This window comes from Bombus huntii, chromosome 2 (assembly GCF_024542735.1).
Source record: "Bombus huntii isolate Logan2020A chromosome 2, iyBomHunt1.1, whole genome shotgun sequence".
NCBI classification, from domain to species: Eukaryota; Metazoa; Arthropoda; class Insecta; order Hymenoptera; family Apidae; genus Bombus; species Bombus huntii.
In genome coordinates this window covers 21054486-21074766 of record NC_066239.1, presented here as the reverse complement: position 1 = coordinate 21074766, position 20281 = coordinate 21054486, and the positions used below count along the sequence as shown (strand labels likewise).

At 39.4% G+C, this 20281-nt stretch overlaps 2 protein-coding genes across 5 annotated transcripts in view; one reads left to right on the top strand and one right to left on the bottom strand.

Annotated features, from left to right (window-relative positions):
• Positions 1–12968, bottom strand: part of LOC126874772 (tubulin glycylase 3A-like) — a 33814-nt gene extending 20846 nt beyond the window's left edge. The window contains exon 1 of the mRNA XM_050637195.1: positions 12428–12968. The gene's annotated coding sequence lies outside the window, so the exon portion shown is untranslated. The remainder of the gene's footprint in view (positions 1–12427) is intronic.
• The window catches only part of LOC126874840 (lysosomal acid glucosylceramidase-like), a 36031-nt gene that overhangs the window by 6396 nt on the left and 9354 nt on the right, over positions 1–20281 (top strand). The window contains exon 1 of one of the 4 annotated variants that reach the window (XM_050637360.1): positions 9848–9889. The exons of 2 other annotated variants lie outside the window; for them this stretch is intronic. In XM_050637360.1, coding sequence (XP_050493317.1) covers positions 9863–9889 — 27 coding nt within the window. In that variant the 5' untranslated portion in view covers positions 9848–9862. Of the gene's footprint in view, positions 1–9847; positions 9890–19965; positions 20146–20281 lie in introns of those variants that run through there. One more of the 4 variants, XM_050637391.1, reaches the window with a different exon arrangement.

Sequence of the window (20281 nt, the reverse complement as noted above, 5' to 3'; positions counted from 1 at the left end):
AAAGTGGAAAAATAGCTATCCATACAGCTAGAACGTTCGCACTGAAACGACATGATCCGAGTACCTATATTCGCCTGAGTACTTTTACGAGTATGTATCGTGTTGGATACGATATCTCTGTAGAATATTGTAAATCGTGCAGAACGTAACAGGATGGCCAAAAGGTGGAAAGGCTGATGAATCCGAAACGAAGTATAAACTTCCAAAGGAAGTAATCTTGAGATCCCATACGGTTCGTGTCAAGGGTGTAATTGGAGCCTGAAGGCAATCACGAGATTATCTCGGACATCGTTCGCTTGTCATGTCTCTCGACACCCCTTACACGCTACTGCCTTCCGGTAGAAACAAAGGTACCCAGAGGAAGCTTCATTAAGCCGTCGCTCTACCAACAAAGCGCCGATAGTTTCGGTTAAATTGTTAAATGAAATGCAGGTCAGCTATAAATACAGCGATCTATCGATGGAAACTTTGACATCGGCCATTTGCGTTTACAGCGCTCGACTTCCTCGGATAAACCCGGACAATATACGCTCAAATGGTTAATCTTTATCGTTCGAACTCTCTGAACTCTAAACTTTAGAATATTTTGTTGGTATTGATTATCGTAAGACTGACGGAGATCGAATATACGTTAAACATTTATTAGACCGTAGATTGCCATAAAGTTATCATCGATTGCCAGAGCAATGGCATTCGAGCAGAGTGAAGTTAAAAAAGCAGTGGCCGTCATATGTAACGTTTAAAATGAATTTTATAGCGCGTAATCGTTCGGGACGGTTGAATTCTCGCAAGTAAATTTGATTTTCCGCTCGGCGTTACTGACGTGCGGGTAATGGCCAATATGGACCTCGAAAGTGACCCGCTCCCTACAACGTTAACACCCTAATAGCTTTCTCGTAATAATCGGCATAAAGCAACGAATCTGCCTTTCTCTCGTTAGCGTCACTAGTGTCGCGTATCTCTATTTAAAGTACTTCCTCGAACCTCTTACTTCTTTCTTTGAAGATCAAATGGAACGAAATGACTCGTACGTTGGAATTCGTAGCGAAATATTTTCGACGTCGAAAAATAGGTCAGTTACCGATTATAAGCATGTACATGTACACGACTAAAGAGACATCGTATAAAGCCGAATAGCTTTCGGTTCAAGCGATTTTCAAAGTCCTATTCCGCTTTTTCGCTGTCTGTTCTTTCTATGGAAGGAATACGGAAGAAAGCGACAACGAACAACTGGAAATCCATTTAGCTGTAAATTGCTACTCGTTCGCTTCAACCGCGAGCGAGGCAGGACAAGAAAATGCTCCACTGTTTCTACATGCTCGTATATTTAGAACACGCAAAAAGTCGCTGTTGCTTTGAACGAAAATACGGAGGATAATACACGTACCGCGTATATCTGATTTAATTGTAACGATTATTATTTAATCTTTATCCGTGATTTAAACAATGTACATACACGTATACGTACGTGAAATGGAAAATTTATGAGCCGACGAATAATATTTCGGCACAGCGTAGTAAAACACTTCGCAATCGAACTATGCACGTTGATCGTCCAGTTTCTTCGGCGAGTGATCGAGTCATACGGTCGCGTGAAACGAAACGAGCAGTTAATCACTTTAAATGGAATGAAATATAAAATTTCGATGAGCTTACGTGCGTGAATACACGAAGGATTTTCCGACAGTATATTAACATTTTACATACATTTTCACTCGATGGAAAAAGCGTCGTATGTATTCGACACAGCATAAACTACGAAACCCTCTTTTACGACTCGTTTTTATGCGACTACGCGAACAAGACACTTACACGCCACATTTTTCACGCAAATTCTTCCGTTAAACGTTGAAAGATGCCATTCGCGTAAAAGTATTTTTGTGTAAGTAGGTAATATTTTTAATTTCAGTCTCTGCTAGAACCGAATTTTAGATAAACGCATTACGTTTGAAATAAATCTTCGTTTTACGTTGTCCGGATCACCGAGATGTACATTGTACGTACATCTATCGTTTATGGATTACAGAAACTACGAAAAGATCCATAGAGCGTAGGTTAAAAGACGGTTTAGATGGCAAACGATAGCAGACACAGCAAAACCGCATCATTTCCGATTTACCGTAGCATCAAAGACCTTCTGTTGTTTCCGTGACTCGGTCAGAGAAGAAAGCCAGCTGTTCGTGTCATATCGAGGTAATTCGATGTGTATGGTTAAAGAATGTTTCTTTCGTCGTCTGATCATTCGCTCTTTCAAAGCGCTGTCGAGACTGTCATTCAAAAAACGCGCAACACGCGAAGGAAATGTTACAATTTTCAGTTTAGTATACTCTATGACATATTCTTCTTCCTATTTGCCTCTGTTTGCAATGTAAATTCAGGGTATGGCGCATCGAGAGATAAAATAATATAGAAACTAGAGACTCGAAAAATAAAAGTCCTGTCTCGACAATTATTAAATATCTTTGTTTCGTTTTCCGTTTCGTCAGCTGGAATCATACGGAAAAGACGAGCGTAGACTGCGGAACACGGAGGCTATCCAACTGATGTCGTTGCGATTGTCTTTCTTTCGAGTTATTGCGTTCTCCGAGCGACCTATTTCGTTATTCGCGTTTGTCACTTTACCGTAAAGGTGAAGTATGAAAATTGATAAAAAAATCAGCCGTCGGACAGAAGTCGCAACAATCTAAATTGGTCTGGACGAACCGAGGCTTTCCCAATTGCATAGATCCTGCGTCGTTGATGGCGCCAGGCGACACTCGTTTATTTCGTTAGAAAATTGAGACGTATATTATTATAATGAGGGAAATAGGAAGCAGAGAAACGGTATATCGCGGAAAGAGAAACAGAGGCGAAGGGACGGGAAGGGGAGCAAAGGAGGGAAGAAGGAGCGAGACGGAGAATCAAGATAAAGGTGAAAACGACGATGTCCGGAACTTCAACGTCAACAATTTCCGTCTACGTTTCTACTTTTTAATTACAGAGTCGCGTGAGCCTCTGGCATTCGCAGCGGACGACGACAGTCGCGCTTGACGAGGCTGCCTCCGCTTGAATCCCCCATTCACGCCATTTTTTGCGGTCTTCCCATTACCGAGATTGTGTGTCTTTCGCTTATTCTCCCTTCGTTATGTCTTCTACTCTTCGGCCTCGGCAACTTAACGATCTACTCCCATCCTCCCCTCTAAACCACCAACGAGAACCGAAACGCCTGCATCTCTCTTATAACTGTTTTTATACATATACGTGTACGTACGTAAGTCCAGTTCCAAGCTCGCAGTATTTTCGCCGAGTCTTTCTTCGATGCTTGTCCTTTCGTATACGTATACGTAAGAAGACGTCGACAAGTATGGCATTTTTTCTTTTTTCTTTTTTTTTTTTTGAAAAATCAATCTCGAACCTCGCGCATTTCTTTCGAAAAATAAATAACGCGGTTTCGGAGGAATTGCCGAATTACGTAGATTTTTCTGATCCAGATTCCGGAACTTTTGCAAGGGGAACGAAATTCTAGAAACAATCATTAAAAATGTACTGAAAAAATCGGTAAGGAAACGTACGATGCATCCGAATGAGATCTTTTTGAGTATGTACATTTGATTCGATTTGGATCAGCGTTCTACAGAAGAGCGATTCTTTACAGGTGTAAAATGCGGCCGCTAGTTTGAAGGTAACTCGTCTTTCGTCTGAACGTTATCGGAAAATTAAAATGTCAGTATAAAGGTAATTCTTCCCTCTCGGGAAGAGACCAGGATAAAACTTCGTCTTATTCTTTCCATTCTAGAAAGACGATATATTAAACTTGTCTTAAGATCTCTCTATTTGTTCGAAACTTTATGATTCCAGTTTGCAATTATAGCCAACGTAGGAATATGTTTCCCGTTATCTGTTATCTCAGGGTCTGTCATTTTATGCGGCGTAGCTGTGAGACACAGTAGTTTCTTTACTTGAAACCTTTCCGCTTGTTCCGCTATATCTTGTAAATAGATTGTTTATCTATAAATAAGAATAACGTTAGTAGCGATTAAAGAAAGGTTGAAGGTAAAACTATCGATTTATTCTACTATTTTTAGCTCTTTTTCATTCTGATTCTCCATTCTTCTTTCGTCCGACGAATTCACAGATTTTTCTCAGAAAGTAATGGGTATGCAACGTTATCTAAAGGAAGGTCGTTAAAATATCTCCGCGGAATAACTCTTACTAGTACGTATTTCTTGGGTCGGCAATGTCGGCATGCGTTTCCAATTAAGGTTTACACAAAAGTATAGAGACACTCGGAAACCGGCATCCGAGTGTCCTTAGAACCTCGACAGAGGAACCTTTCAATAATGTCTCCATATGCACAGAAGAGGATAGAAATCCTTTCTAAATGAATTTTTCTATCTATTATTCACGAGTTAGGCGTCATTCGTGTGTCGTTTTCAGAACGACAGTATCTATTATTAAGAATTTCTTTCAAATTCCTTACGCATGTTGTCAACGTAATAACTAAATATAAGACAAATTCGCACAATTGGTTACAATGAGTTAAGGGGTTCTATCAGAGACTTTGCCAGCGTTACGTTGGAACAAGGCATCAAATGCGACAACAAGCGCACTTGCTGGATGTTGGTAGCTGTGCTTCTACGCGCGCAACAGCATACTCGAAAGGATGGCTACGGTAAATTTTAGGGGGAATTCGAATACACAATAGGGACACCAGCCCTCGTCCTTAAAGTTACATAATACGAGATCCTTGTAAGTACGCAGTAACGAATAGCTAGGTCCTTTGCTTGCTTCGTTTAAATGGTCCTTTTAAACACCGAAGTTGAATAATTCTATTGCATTCTGTATTGTTGTTATTTTATAATGTGTTGTTATTTTATAATGTGTTCGAGCGATAGAACGTTTAAACCTTTCAGACTGGCATATCTCGTCGAATCGCGTTGGAAGTGGCTTCGTTAAACATCGGCTAAAATTCAAGTAGTTGGCCGAAATTCCGTATTAAAAGCCACGCGCGTACGATGCACGGACATAGTGTTGCACTTTCGAAACATCCTTGGCACGAAATAAACAGAAATGCTTCGTTCCGCGACTCCCTTCGGAGCAGGTTTTTGTGTGTAAGAAAGTTTTTTCATTAGTCTCGAGCAACCTGAGATACACGAATACGTCGAAATACATGGACAGCATCGCAATTTCTCTGTGACTGTATTATTTGATCGTATTAGTTTTCGTTCGTTTCGAAACATCATCGCTTTCGCGCACGTAATAGATAGAAGAAGATAACATAATTATTTTGAAATTCCTTGATAACCGGTTGATTTAATGCGATATGAACGATAACACACTTAGTAGCTGATCGCATATTCGCAAATAATTAGTTCAGGTTTCAATTTTCCTAAATAACAAAGGTATTTGACATCGGCCGCTCTCGCGGCAGGAAATAGACTGCAGTTTTAACTTTCTGATTATCCGTATAATTCGATTTGAGCTGCGAGGGAGTTTGGTGTTCGACCGGTTCTTTAGTTACGTTCACGGAGGTTTCCACATTACGGAATCGCGAACACGTACCGAATGCGGTCGGCCGTAATTCACGATCGAAATTGAAAGAGTTTTTTTCCAGCTGCGAACAAATGAGATCAGGGAAACGAACCGACTGACAATGGATCGCGAGTTCTTACATCTTTCTTGGATAGCTATCGATCATGCACCGTAAAAACTTTTGATTAACTTGACTATTTCGCAACGAGCGTTACATAGTAAACACATACGTTTCGTCTAGGTATTCTCTCGTACGCATACGTATGAACGTACACCTATAAACGTCGCAACTTTCTAAGAAATTTCCTAACAAGGGTTGAAGCAACTTTTAAGGACGAATAGACGGAGCTCGTTTAAAATATCTGGTTAACTGCACTCGCGATAACAATGCCGCCGGGTGAAACGGATATTCGATACCACTCGTTAAATTTTATTTGTGGAAATAAATTTTCAAAAATATAATTACTTAACGTTGAACGTTAATATTCGCATTAACGAATTTTCAAACTATTCTTTAGTTTAAAAGTAAAAAATGCTCGAGCCTTTCTCTCGTATAAATCGATAATTCAACCATCTAGGTGTGCTGAGCGTTTTTACTAAAATAGAAATGGGGAGAATCGACACTAAAAATTACACAAATTACCTACTTCTCTTACAAATATTGACATTTAGCGTAATAGCAGAAGGAGTAATTGGAAATTGTCATTCTCTAATTAAAAACGTAGTAGCTTGAATCCACAGAGGTTTATAGCTAAAACAAGCAAAGTGTCAAGTAGAGGTTGTGTCGGCTTCGCTCGAGGCTGTCATCGACCATGTTTGAATTACATCATAGCTAATTAATATCGATGTTTTCTAAAATATTCTGTTTCTTATACGGAAACCAGCGATCAATATAACCTTTTGAAGTGTAAACGCCTGAAAGACGAAACAAGGGCAATTAGAAAAAGGTCGTCGGAACCAGGAAGCTTCGAAGAAATATACTTTTTCCACGGTTTCAAACAGAACGATAAATTGGCTGATACCAGCTTGATAAAACTTGCCATTGATCTCTTTGTAAGGAGAGATCAAACGTTACATATTTGTAGAAATCCTTGCTACGTATACTGTTAGATCGTTGAGATATAATTACGTACAAAAACGTGGACAGTCAATCGAATCGTTCAAAAAATAGTAAAACGATGCAGTGGTGGCAATCAAAGTATCTGTCTCTTAAACGATTCTTAATTTTGTATGAATCGGTATTTCAATTGCTACGGTGTTTATACGTATAATACATTACATTATGGACACTTATATCCTAGGAAAGGTAAAGTTAATCGTATAACTTTGTTGTTATTGTTACATATTTGAACAAAATATTATCGTTGTCATCATTGTGAACTTGGAACGTATCAATTACCAATTGATCGTTGAAATTTCATTGAACCACGAATGAGAATGTCTCGAACGATACTGTATAGAGCATAATACGACAATACAAACTATATTATAAACAGACGATCGGTATCACGTTTGTCACCCGTTTATAGTTACCTACGATCGACAAATATACATGTACATGTACAGCAACTCTGTACCAACCCGTCCTATGCACCAAGGATAAGCCTGTGCAAATAGTGACATTAATTGCCTACGCGTCGTCCTATTTGCATGCCATTATTCAGAATAATTGATGACTATTGGTAGCCTATGCGTTGAAACTCATTACCATATTTAACGTACCGATGCGTTGTTTCACACATACTTGTCACTTTCGAAAATTCTTTAATCCGTTCTTTGATGATCATTTGATCGCGTTTGGAAACCTTTCTCTCATCCGATGAGTATTTTTTCTCAGTTGATCCTCCTCTATCTGTCAACGATCGATATCGTCGTATTTGATCAAACTTATATTCAAAAATACACATTTATGAAAGTGCAAGTAATATAAAAGTAAAGAAAGAACAAATTTTTTCGATGAAATTAAAAAATGAGCATTAATATAATTTAGTTATATCGTTTGTCGAAATAACTGCAAGATCGAGTACATGTATGTAATATCAAAAAAAAGGGGGGGGCATACGCTTGATCCATCATATATTTAAGTTCGAATTTCCCGGGATAGTACAATGCAGTGCCGCAGACAGAATGTAGCGACGAAATGCACACAATGTAGCGACCAGCGTATAGTTGCAGAAACATCGATTCGCCTTCGGTCCGTTTTTTCACATACACAAGGAAGGTGCGTACGCGATCATAGGCGCGAACGGTGGCGTGACTCGAATGTAGTGGGGGGTCGTCTCCGAGAGAAGACAAAAAAGATCGAAGGGCGGGCAGTACCATATGGAGGAGTCGGAGAGTGCAAATCAAGAAGTGAGAGTGTTGCCAGCGTGTCGTGAGAGTGTGGTTCGCGTGAGAGAGAGAGAGAGAGAGAGAGAGAGAGCGTTGGATCTATTGTGACGAGAATTACAAGTTAACTATTGCGTTGTCTAGACCATGATAGATTATTGCGATAAATCAACATCTGAACAATCCATTCATCGTAAATAAATCATCATTATAAAATTATATTTACGATACTACATGTGCATATGTATATATGTATATACGTACATACATTATCTACATATTTAAAGTTCGATGAGCAGTGGATTACACTAGAGTAGACAATATTGACGTAAGATTTTAAAATACGATATAAAATTTTCTTAATACAGTATTCGGCGATGCTTCTTTTTAATTTTCGTTGATTCCGTTTCAACGAGCGGCATATTGAAATTAAATGAAAAGAAGTCAATGATTAAAATATAGCATCAAAGAACGGTGAACAATGGTGATTCGAATGGCGCAACTAGAGCATTGTATGACCCAATTTTGATGAGATTGCGATCAGGTGACCGTAAAAGCTGTGCAGGGAGAATGTCAAAGAGAATTGCTTGGAATTCGAACGCCTGTTCAACTTGGTATCGTATTTACGATACTGCTGCTTCGCCCAGTAAATGCTTTGTTGTACGACGTCGTTTGCCGTGGGTAGAGGAAATAACTGTAACCCTGTAGCCAAGTTCAAAACTCGCTTCGCCGCGCTGCGGGCAAAACCTTATTCTCTCTCTCTCTCTTCCTCTCTCTCTCTCTCTCTCTCTCTTCCTTGCTTTTTTCTTATGCGACCTAAAATTTAAGGCACCTATACCTTTGTTGCTATCGTTGGTATTTTTCATTTTGAAGAAGGTAAAATTTCAATTTTATTTCGTCATTTCGTTCGTGTATGCCGTCGACGTAATTTTAAGGTGCAATTACACAAAATAAGCTGAGAAAGATTTTTAGAATTTTCGTAGAACTCAGCGTGCGCTTGTAAGCAGAAAGCGAGCATTACACGTATGATATTTAACGAGAGAGATAATACGTAACGAGTAAAAGAGCAGAAAGCCTGAGGTGCCGAAAGACGCTCATATCGTTCATACGGTAAAGGCTGGAGCAAGATGACGAAGGAACTAAAAAATCTCGACCGTTGGAAATTTGGTGCAACAGATTCAAAACTGTCAATCGGAAATCCCATTGGCGAGCAGAGAAGTGCGGCAGGGAAATGTTTTGGTGCTTCGTCGAAGCGTCGAATGACGCGACGATGGGTATTTTCTAGCTGGTTTCTGCATTCCATGCAGTTTGTGTTGTAGAGATCACGTAGAACCGAGTAAATAGAGAAAGAGACTAACGGGAAAGAGAAGAAGGACCGACAATGGTTGCACGATGCACAAACCATCAGGATTCGGACAATTGCCTTCACCATCTCATTTGTCGACCATTGTTTCACGCGTGATAGATTTCGTTCATCGAACTTCCACCAATCGCTTTTTGATTATCCTAATTCGAATAAAACGACCATACGTACATATTTAATCGATCGCGATAAACGATACCGTACTACCTACCGATATATGCATTTAATTTTATCGTATACTATAAAAATGCTTCAAATAGTATTAAAATCTTTTTGATAAAAAATATTTGAAAAACAATGTTTTCATAAAAAATGAACGCAAAATCTCAAGTAGTTCCTTTTTAAAAGCAAAATGAAAACAACGCGAAAATTGATCAAACGCTATAAAATAACGGACGATTGTTCGCGAGACGAGAATAGATAATGAAATCTAAATACCAACAAACTCGGAATAAGTGGTAGATTTACGACGACGATGCGCTCCGAAAATTTTGAATATTTATGTCTAGCCATCTTCGAACTTTCTGGAAGCGAATCGTGTCTCTGCAGACAGTCAGCTCTGATATCAGAAGCCAATATATCACCCCCTTCAAGAATAAAGCTCGTCCTCCTCGACTTGCAAGATCAAGGAACTCTTCCATCTAAAAACGAAGGAAATTTATGACGTACGTTACTCCGGTTAAATCTGTAAGTCGACTATACATATATTTGTGCACTTGTTACGAATTAAACATCAATCAATTTTCGTTTGCTCTTTACTTTGGGGACAAGAAGAAGAACAAGGGTACTAAATCCGAAGCACTCAGATGCTCGCCTCTTTTTAAACCTTTGTCTAAAATCTGTATAGAACTTCGAATAAAAAGCTTCTCCTATTAATTTCGAACAGTTACGTAAAGCAGAAAGCTTCAGTTTCTAGATGAATTTCAAAGAACCTGCATTAGTATTTCGTGGAAATTGTCGTTACCGTGGAAAAAGGAACCGTGTTTCATCGGAAAGTACCTAAATACATATATGATATATCTTATTACGTCGATATTTCATAAGTTACCAGTTTTTTTTTTTAGTGGATCTCGCTAATTTGTTTTAGCAAAACCTACCGATGCATGGGTAAGCGATTCACATGGAAAGTAGCGTATCTCGCACAATCAGATTGATCGTTGCCAAACTTTATATAAGTTTTTGCTTTATTGGAATATCTGTTGAATATTTCAATATAAAATTTGCTCGGAAAGCCCAGTTTTTTCTGAAATAAATGAAAAATGAAATGATTCGATCGATTCCTGTCACTTTTACTCAATATCCCCACTATAAACAATCTCCGTGAAAACATGAAATATTAGAATCGATGTTACCTGAAAATACATTCATTGTGCAATAAGAAGCAATGTAAAACACGGCGAATTCTCCTGCTGCTGTCTCGACGTGAATTCCGCGGAAGCTTCGCAGAGATGCTTTCGCTAATGGCAGCTAAAAACACGTTGAAAAGCTGGCTATACGACACGTTAACGAACATTACGCGCTACTATATTACTACTACTAAGCATACCGTAATATCTAGCTCGGTATAACGCGAAAGCATCGTTGTACGCTAGTTCTAATCGAATAACAAGAATTTCTAACGATAGTTTGCTAAATACACCGATAGCGATAGATAATTTTTGATCGGTGTCTTATTCCCTACATGATTTGGATATTAGCGACTCTACTGTGCGCTCGATGAATACACCTAAGGCCGAACAGAGCACATTTCTGGCGGATAAATTTGTATTTGTACGGAAACGTAAGGACAGTTTTGTCGGTGACCAAATGTTGAACCTTCTCGGCTAGCTGCATGAATATTTCACGGGAAGAGACCGCAGTGATGCGTTAGAGGTGACATAGATCTTCGCCGGCCCGACTTTGTCGCTTTTGTCACCAGTCTGGAGATTGTAAAAATCGTCGGATAGTCTATTCAGCTGTATTAGATGTCGCTGAAAGCTGTTTCGTTTCGCCAGCGAAACAAAGGAATCGAAACTATGGACACAAACGCTATTCGCAAGAATTAGCGTAGTAGCTGCGGTCTCGTTTCGAGCAAAAATGTTCGCGATCACCTCCCGCGAACTATTCCTTTGGCAAATCTTTCACGAATAATTTAATACGAATCGCAAATCTTTCTTGCAATTCTCTACATCATTGATGAATTTGATTTGTTTCGAGGAAACAATGATTTATTTTTTCAATCTATTCTTTTTTATCTTTGCCCAACCTAATTGAAACCGAAAATGTCAGGCACAGCGTTAAAATTCACGGGTTCTCGGTTATATTTTTCACCGATAACAAATGGATATAGAGAATAAAGCAAAGGTGAATGCTGCGATAAAAAATTACTGCAACGACCAATCGCATGTCGCGAGATACTCGTACGATATACTTACATACGTTGCGGTATCGTTATATCAACTTTCATGTAGATATTACAACTTTGTCTTTTACCTTTATTTTTAATATATTATAACTTAATCTAGATGGACGAAAATAAAATGCGCGAAAAACTATCGTTAATGAACGAATGAGATTGAAAGGTAACTAGAAAAGAACCATGCCAAATAGATAAAAATGCAATAGAAGCCGTTTTATGACCGCAGAAAGTATAAAAGAGCGCAGCAGTGGCTAGATATATGTAATTCCGCAACATTTGTAGTATCATTTTTTAAGATACGTCAGAGATTTTTAGAAAGAAAAGAAGCTATAAAACCAGTGAACAATTTCTATCTTTCGACTAATCGTTCGTAGTCGCGCGATCTGAATTTCGCACTTACATACAATTACCATTTCGACAATTACCATATGTATGTTCTTAAATACTAGGCAATCGTCTTGCGCGACGCTTTCGTTAACTTTGAAATTTATGATCGATCTATTACCTACATACATAGATATGCGAAGTAAGTCAGGAGTGGCGTCTTAAAGTCTCAAAGTAATAGCACATCAAACTAAAGTTGAGAACATTAAAAGATTTATTTTCACTTTCTTTACGCAAACGGATTTTAAACATCGTCGTGTATTCGACCTTGTGACACATTTATCGAAGACGGAAACTATGACAACTAAGATTATAGTTATTAGAGGTAACCGGCCAAGATTCTCATAAATATCCGTTACAGAATTTCGAGATGAGATTGTCGGACAATTCATTTTCCTCATAAATTTTTATGAATTGGACTACTTCGAATCCGCGAAACTTACTTTCGTTTCTAGAAGGAGAAGCACGTGCTCGGCGTACAAACGACCTCCGACGAGTCGGTGACGAGATTTTTTTTCCTTCGATAACGCACAGACCACCATGTTCCTTGGTTCACAAAGCAGAATCAACGACAATTGTCCTCGAGCGAGTCAAAGATCTCACCAATCGGAACCAACAGGACCGCTCATTTTTATGTCGTATAACGCGTTAAATAAATGTTCATTCGAGAGAAACGCGCGGTGCAATCATACAAGTCGCGACACTCTATTTGGAATTGTAGTTTCCGAAAAAATAGAAACGTAGGACAAGAACGAAAGACGAATGTGTCGATGTGTGAAACGGCGATAACGTACAGTTCCGCCCACGAATCTTTTTCACTATTCGACATCACCGATTCCTCGTTAGTCCGACTCGATTCTTTTTCCTTTCACACGCTTCTACTACCGCGGTCATTTCAATTTCAAGATCGCGATCCTACTTTTACGTCAACAGGGGAATAGATGACATTGATATAAAATCGATTTTCCAGCGTGTGCAGGCCCTGTCATTATCGTAGTTTGACAAATTGACATATGATAATCGCTAGGTTTGTCCTCATTTTTTCCTTAACGCAATAATTTTTGTTCGACTCTTAGTGTCAAAATACATTTTATTCAAATTTACGTATCGTTTCCTTTTTTAATGTCGCCATAACGATGTGGCAAAATTACAAAATTTCGCCTACAGAGATTCTATCGAAATCTTAAGATGCTGTTTTGTAAAAACAAGAACGTGTAGTTTTACGTTCGTGAACCGCGTCGCTTTCACTGCTATTGTTGCAATTCGAAAATAAATCGAGATCACACGTGGCTTTATATCAGGATTATTCTATAGAGATATTTCGCATGTGTAAAATTTAAAAAATCACCAACGAGTAACAAAAATCGAATAATACCTTTACGATACAAAAGATTCAAAGAACGTATCGACGTTTCTTCCGTTTATTTTGTCGTTTGCTTCTACGCTATACTAGTTTTACGAACGTCTCCAATACGATAAATGCAACAGCTAAAACGTTTTTAACACTATCGTTGTTGCATTTGTTGGTCGCGTTTCGTTCAAACCGGTAGATGCTTACGTGGTTTGCATAGAGTCTTCCTTCGTCGCGAACGACAACCGTTTACATTTTTACATTCAACGTCAAGACAAAGTACCGTACAAACATAAATAATTATAATAATAATAATAATAAATAAAAATTGATCAAAGACTGACTTTTTGATTCTACTAAGCGTGTACGCACCTCAACGATTTTAATCGCAATTTCGTCGCAAAGCTTTTCCACGAGCTCGTGTTTCCTTCTACTTAAATGCATAATTTGTCACAGCATTAGTGACAGTTAACTAATTTGCGTACATACCTTGCCTCGCTAATCGCGAGCTTTGTTTTTCTTTACTATTGGAAAACTTCCAATGAAACGCGTATTCGTCTATTCAAAAGTTTCGTCGATACAACGAAAATATATACTTTAGAAGAGAATGAGTATAAGAATAGGATAACAAAGAAATTAATCGCGTGGCAGATATGAAGTTGAGGAAACGAGCGAGTCGTTAATGTCGATATTATCGGAAATTAGTAAAAAGGTGTTCCAATTTTCAATGTTCAAATATTCGACAAATGACAAATGGTAGATGACAAATTACAAATGACAAATGGTAAATGACAAATAACAAATGACAAATGAATTCGACAAATATTCAACAATATTAATTAAAATGCAAAGTAACAATTTATTTGGTTATCTTCCATATAAAATGTCCATTTAAATCCGTGATAATCGCGAAATAGATTATTAATCTATCGCGAAAATCGAGTCAACTAATTTTATCTGCTTATATAGGAATTAAGTAGATAGGAAGGTTGTAACGCCAACTGAAAACAGGATTAAATCAAAAGTTAGAAATAAAAGCGTAGCTCGGCAGAGGATCGATCGGTATTCGTTCGTAGTAGGTTGGTGGAAGATCCGCGAGTGAGGAAAATTTTCATCGATTTTCGTCGTTCGCGTAGTTCTTTCGTAAGTAACCGAGAGAGGAAGATGGCACCATCGCGAACAGAATTTGTAATATTTGCATCGTTCGAGGACAGCCGAATAGTTTGGCACACACGGCACGACATCTCGTGCGTGCAACCGAAGAAAATAAAGAAACTGTTTGAACGCGATAACCCCAGCGACGATATGTTTCAAGGTGTCGGTGAAGCGGCTATTACGAACGAAACGAGCAAACTTTGTATCCCTCGATGCCGATTGTTACAAGCTTATAAACTGTACGACCGAGGATCGAATCTTTCAACGGAAAAACGTTCTTTCGATCTGTTTGGACTCCGTGCACGACATAGAAACGACGAAACTGCTGCAACCTGGTTAACGTTAACGTTACCTTACCTTTACCTCGGTCCATTTGTTATCCACCTACCGAGGAGAGCTTTGCCCATTCTACGAAAGCACGCTGTGCTATCGCGCCATCCCAACCTTCGTCCCTACGATTCGACGCCACGTCCGTTTCTCTTCACTGGAAACTGCAAATAAACCAGCCACCAATGCCGATAATAAAGACCTGGCACTCTGCTCGCCCTTATCACTCGTTATGCAGGACCTTCTATTTCTCCTCGCCGACAAAATTATTCAACGAGCACGCGATCTTACCGTCGCGCAAAATGCTTCCAATTAAACTTCCGCTCTTATCATATTTTACCCTTTGTTATTTTACAAATTCGAAACGAGTATCTTCTACGCTCGATTTCCTTCGTTGCCTTTCTAATTAACGTCGACGCTAAAAACGCCGAAACGCAACGATACTTGCTTTAAATTAGCGACGCAGATCGATTTTTTGAAATCGATTTCAAATCGTTCGAAGATCGTTAAGACCGTCAAAGTTCGTTCCGAAACGAACGTTACTTGGTTGATTTTCGGTGGCAGTTTGCGACTAACTTGCAGCAAAGTTAGGTAAAATTTGCGTTTCTTTCGTAGGAGAAGAACCAAAAGGGGGAGAGCGATTTGCTCGACGCGGCATAGCGACGACGATTAATTAGTTCTAGGTGAAAAAAAGCGGAGCACCGGAACGCGTGAAATTCGATCGATTCGAAGAGACGAGTCGCTACACGCATGCCAGTCAGCTCTCGAAAAGAACTCGCATACAGCAAACACGGAGCGATCAATCAAGCGCCATTCAACGACCATAATAAAATAACATGCGACAAGCTGGAGCTTTTTTACCAGCAATCGGACAACGTTACATACGCCGGCGATTTAGTTAACTGAATGGCTATTGAATGACTTTTAACGAACAATAGAGCGAAGAGAAATGCAAATTCCTCGAAAGCAACGAGTCTCTCTTTACCACGTTTGTCGGTTCGCGTATTGTCGCATCGAGGTGGATCATCGGAAGTGGCCACGTTCAGCCGAGTGGTCTCGAAAATACTATTGCGATTAAAGTAATTACGGATAGAGTCGAAATCTCGAGATTCGAATTCCACAATGAGAATTACGTTGAAACTGTGGAGACGATTTATCACGAAATTTTGGAAAGACAAATAGGCTTTTCTCGAATGAAAATAACCGGTAGAATGGAAAAAGCATCGAGGGACAGAGTGTATCGATGCAAGAATGTGCAAAGAATCCATTGAAAGAGAAAGCTGGGGAGGAACGAAGGAAAACGAGCAGAAGCGAAAGGCAACGACTCCGAACGCGTTGTTAAAACACGCGTTCAACGGCAGAGTAATATGTGGGATTGCACGGTAGTGGAAATGCGAATAAAGAGACGACAAGGAATGAAAAAAATGTTTGAAGGTACAGTAGAATAGGTGTGGCACGCCCGGTGGTGCTTCTTTATTTTTACCTCGAAACGGCCCGGAAGTGTGCGTATACCATGTACGTACGTATATACCGGAAGTATATTCTTAGGAAGAACGGAGGGAGCATAGAAATGGCAGAAAAACTTGCTCTATTTAACTGCAACTTTCATGGTACTCGGATTCATATGAAAATTAGTTCTCATTACAGCCAGCGGTCATGAAAAAATAAACAATAAAACGTTTCATTGGCAAGTACTTGCATACTCGCGGCTACTACCTGCATACGATAAACCATCTCGCGTTTCCAGTCGAGATAGTACTCGCTCGTCCTATCTCAAATCGTAAACTTCCGGCCTTAACTTAAAAACCGCGTCAACCCAGTATACCCGACTAATGAGAGTTTAATTAACATGCTACGTGTATCCGACATGTAACGTATTTCCTGCTCGTCGCTCGGTCTGTCCTTTCGCACGGATTCTCCTCCTCCCTTCCCATCCTTTTTAACGCATTTTCCAACATCGCCTTTGCCAACAACGTTATTTTCGCTTAACAATTTATTCGCGCAATTTCCGAAAATATGGTAAACATAATCGTCACAAGCGCTCTACTTTGAACAAATAGCTCCGCTTCGATCGAATTAAACTCGATTACTAGAAATCATATCGATAAATTTTCCTGAAGTTGAAAACCGACAGAATTTGCAACTTGGTTGTCGTTGCGTTAAATTCTCATTGAGTTCGCTTCGAGCGAATAGTTACGGACAAAGCGAGTACGAAGAACGAGTATTCAAGGATGCGATAAATCTGCATTTTCTATACAAACTTTTCTCTCAGCTAAATACTTTTTCCGAGTAGTCCTGCTTGCTTTGTTTCTCAAGCAGTCGACCAGTGCGTTCCGGATTAAAGTCGTGTAAAGCATTTTTTCCACTAAATGTACGGCCAGTTTGATTTTGATAAGTTACGCAGAAAGCGGACGAGAGTTTTCACGTTGGTCTTGCGAGACGGTAACAAAGCGATACAACGACCAACTCTATAATCACGGCACATTACTCTTATTATCTGTACTCGCGGCAACAAAGGCAAATTAAGCCGTAAACCTCTCCAGTAAAATATAAGTTTCTTGTAAAATATGTTCATCCCGTACGTTCCTATCCATTAAGCATTATTCGTCCATCGATCGTTTTTAGCCGCCTAAGCAATTTCGTCCAGCTTGGATAATCGTTCTTTCTTTATGTAACGTACACGACGTTATTAGACTAGCGAATTTAACGAAACAAATAACTCCATAAAAAATTCTTATTCCGATAGAGTTCTCTTTGCCTTGAATTAGTGACTCTAAGGACTGGATTATGAAACAACGGATAAATATAAAGTATGAAACGACCTTACTGCAATGCATTAGCTTCCGAGGGACGCTATAAATATAGAATACCTGCAAATATAGCGGACTCAGGTGACACAGGGAAATAAAACTTTACGCTTTAAAGCACGGAAACCGTATTAAAATTCTTAAAATATTGCCTTATCACGTTGAATGCACTTAGCGTTGCATACGAATCCATTTCGATGCAATTTCCTCTTCTTCTATCGAGTTTGCTCGTTCGCCGAACAAATTACCGTTCAATTTTTCCCGATGGAAAATTTATCTACATCAGAATGTGTGCTTTGGAGAGAAGCTTTGATAAAAAAAAAAAAAAAGCGTCTACGCTTGTATTCGACAAATTTAGATTTGCGAGTGCGATTTGAAGTAACAGCCAGAAATAATTCGGCTCGTTTCCAAGGACGTTTTCATTCAACAGTTCACAGAATGATAGATCATGACGAAATTAGGAAAATTATTCGACAAGGGAATTGGGCCAGAAGTTAAGGTGGAAACAATCAAGAAACTCAAAGGATATTCCACTTTCATCGAAGGCTGGAAGCAAGTTCAAATGGGCGAACGTCGTATTTGCTCCAACAATTTGCTTTCTATACCGTTCGGATTGCGATGTAATCCAGCGGGTCGCCGAGTGTTTGACCACGCGCTCGTCTAACCTCTCGCTATTATCTCAAACCGCTCCGTGACAAACTTAGGTCATTACTGGTGGTTCGTTTTCAGGCTGAGCGCAGCGGTCCCTCCACTTTGATATTCCTTATTCTTATTATCAGAATTACGAGATTTCGGTTCGTTTTCGTTAAGACTTCGCACACCTTGAGCGATAATCTCTTTGACGGAGGAAATGGAACGATCTTTCTGCAAAGGCATCGACTTTTTGCTACGAGTAACGTTAACAGGAGAGTAATTGCTATTCCGATTTAAAGCCACCGAAACCACAGAGAGCGTATAGTCAGAAAAGAGAAATACAAATCGAACGCAAAATGAGCAAAAAGTATTCGTATTTCGCTTTATTAGTCTAAAAGTAGCTCTGCCAAAATGCTAAGATTTTACGCGAAGAAAATTTATTTTCTTTTGTCGAATGCGTTACTCAGTCGTTGCTCGTGCCGAGGTATCGTTTAGGTTGTCAAGATTTTCAAAAAATACGTACAGTGTGTAAGAGATGATCTACCTGCACTAAAATTCGATCGATTTTCAAACTATCCCCGAAAGAACGAAAGCCCATCCAGGGAGGCTGTGCAGCTTAAACGTTAAATCTTCCCTGCTCCATACTGTGCGAATTCGATACTTTAAAACGAATAATATTCCAGATGTTGCTAATCGTACGCCATGCGTACAAAATTAAACCTAAACTGAAGCTAAATGGATGGACGAAAGGCAAGGTATGGTTAACAATGATAGTATTCCATTGGAAGAAGAAAGTCGGTCGAAAGAATTCATTGGATGATATTAGAAGAGCTCGCACGAGTTAGAAAACCGAAGCCGAGGCTGAAATTTAATCAAATTGAAAGTTTTCTGAAAAAGGAACGTTGCTTGTATTTATTTCCTGCGCAGCGTTTCGACAATTGGAGCATAGAATGCAGAACGTAGCAACGATTTCATGCATCGCGCATGGACGTTGAAAATTCGTGAAAATTCGTTGAACGATGCTTCCTATCGAAAAACTGTGCTTCAAACTGTTATCAAGTACTTCTTCTGTGGAGTATAGAGCAAAATGAAACAAAGAAACGCGTATCGTCGGACGAACGAATTGTTCCGAGGAACATCGTTGAACTCGGCTATATCGTTGAACGTGTACGAGACGCATTTTCCGCTTCTGCTAAATGTCTCCTTTCGATAATAAAAGTAGATTCGATTCGTCGTTTTGACCTACCACTGTACGTTATTACGCAGCGATAGTCGAATCAGCGTCTTTGGTCGCAGATGCTGGCACGGTTGGTTAGAATTCTGAAATAAGAATATCTCGGAATAACGAGTAGTTTTGGGTAACGAGCACGCGTGTGTAGACCAATAGACGGAACGCGTTCAGACGGAAGAAGCTAGAAAGTAGCTGAACGTACTATCTGCTATTCGTTGGTTGCTCTTTTGTATTCGGTAGTCGGTATTCAGTGGCGGGCCGATGGCTGCCGTGTTTGGCCAGGATTTTGACGTTGATGACGAGGGATGATAGATGCGTCCTGCATCCATTACGAAAAGTTGGACTCGAGGGATCGAGAGGCAGGCTAGCGCATGACTGCTGATACCGCCTCCCGCATCCGCATTACCGAGGATACGTTACGTTGCTCTTTCTCCGACTTCGGGATTATATAACACAGTAGAGATCGCTAAAAGTTCCACGTTATACGTATTTGCCTCGGTCGCGTTTCTCTTAGTAACGTTCGGCAGCAATATGTTCGTTCTTTAAATTTACTGTCTCGTACGATCGCACCGGATCAACGTTACGGTAGTTTCGGATTAGTTTATTTATTTATTTATTTATTTATTTATTTATCGACGAACGCTTCTCACTTTGCAAGTAAGTTTTTTTCTCTCTTCTATTAAAGATTATTACGTCAAACGAATAACACGAAAAGCCAATGGGTGACTATATTTCCTATTTTTCACTAAAGTCAAAATCATATTGCCGTTATATCTTTACATACTTGCCAATG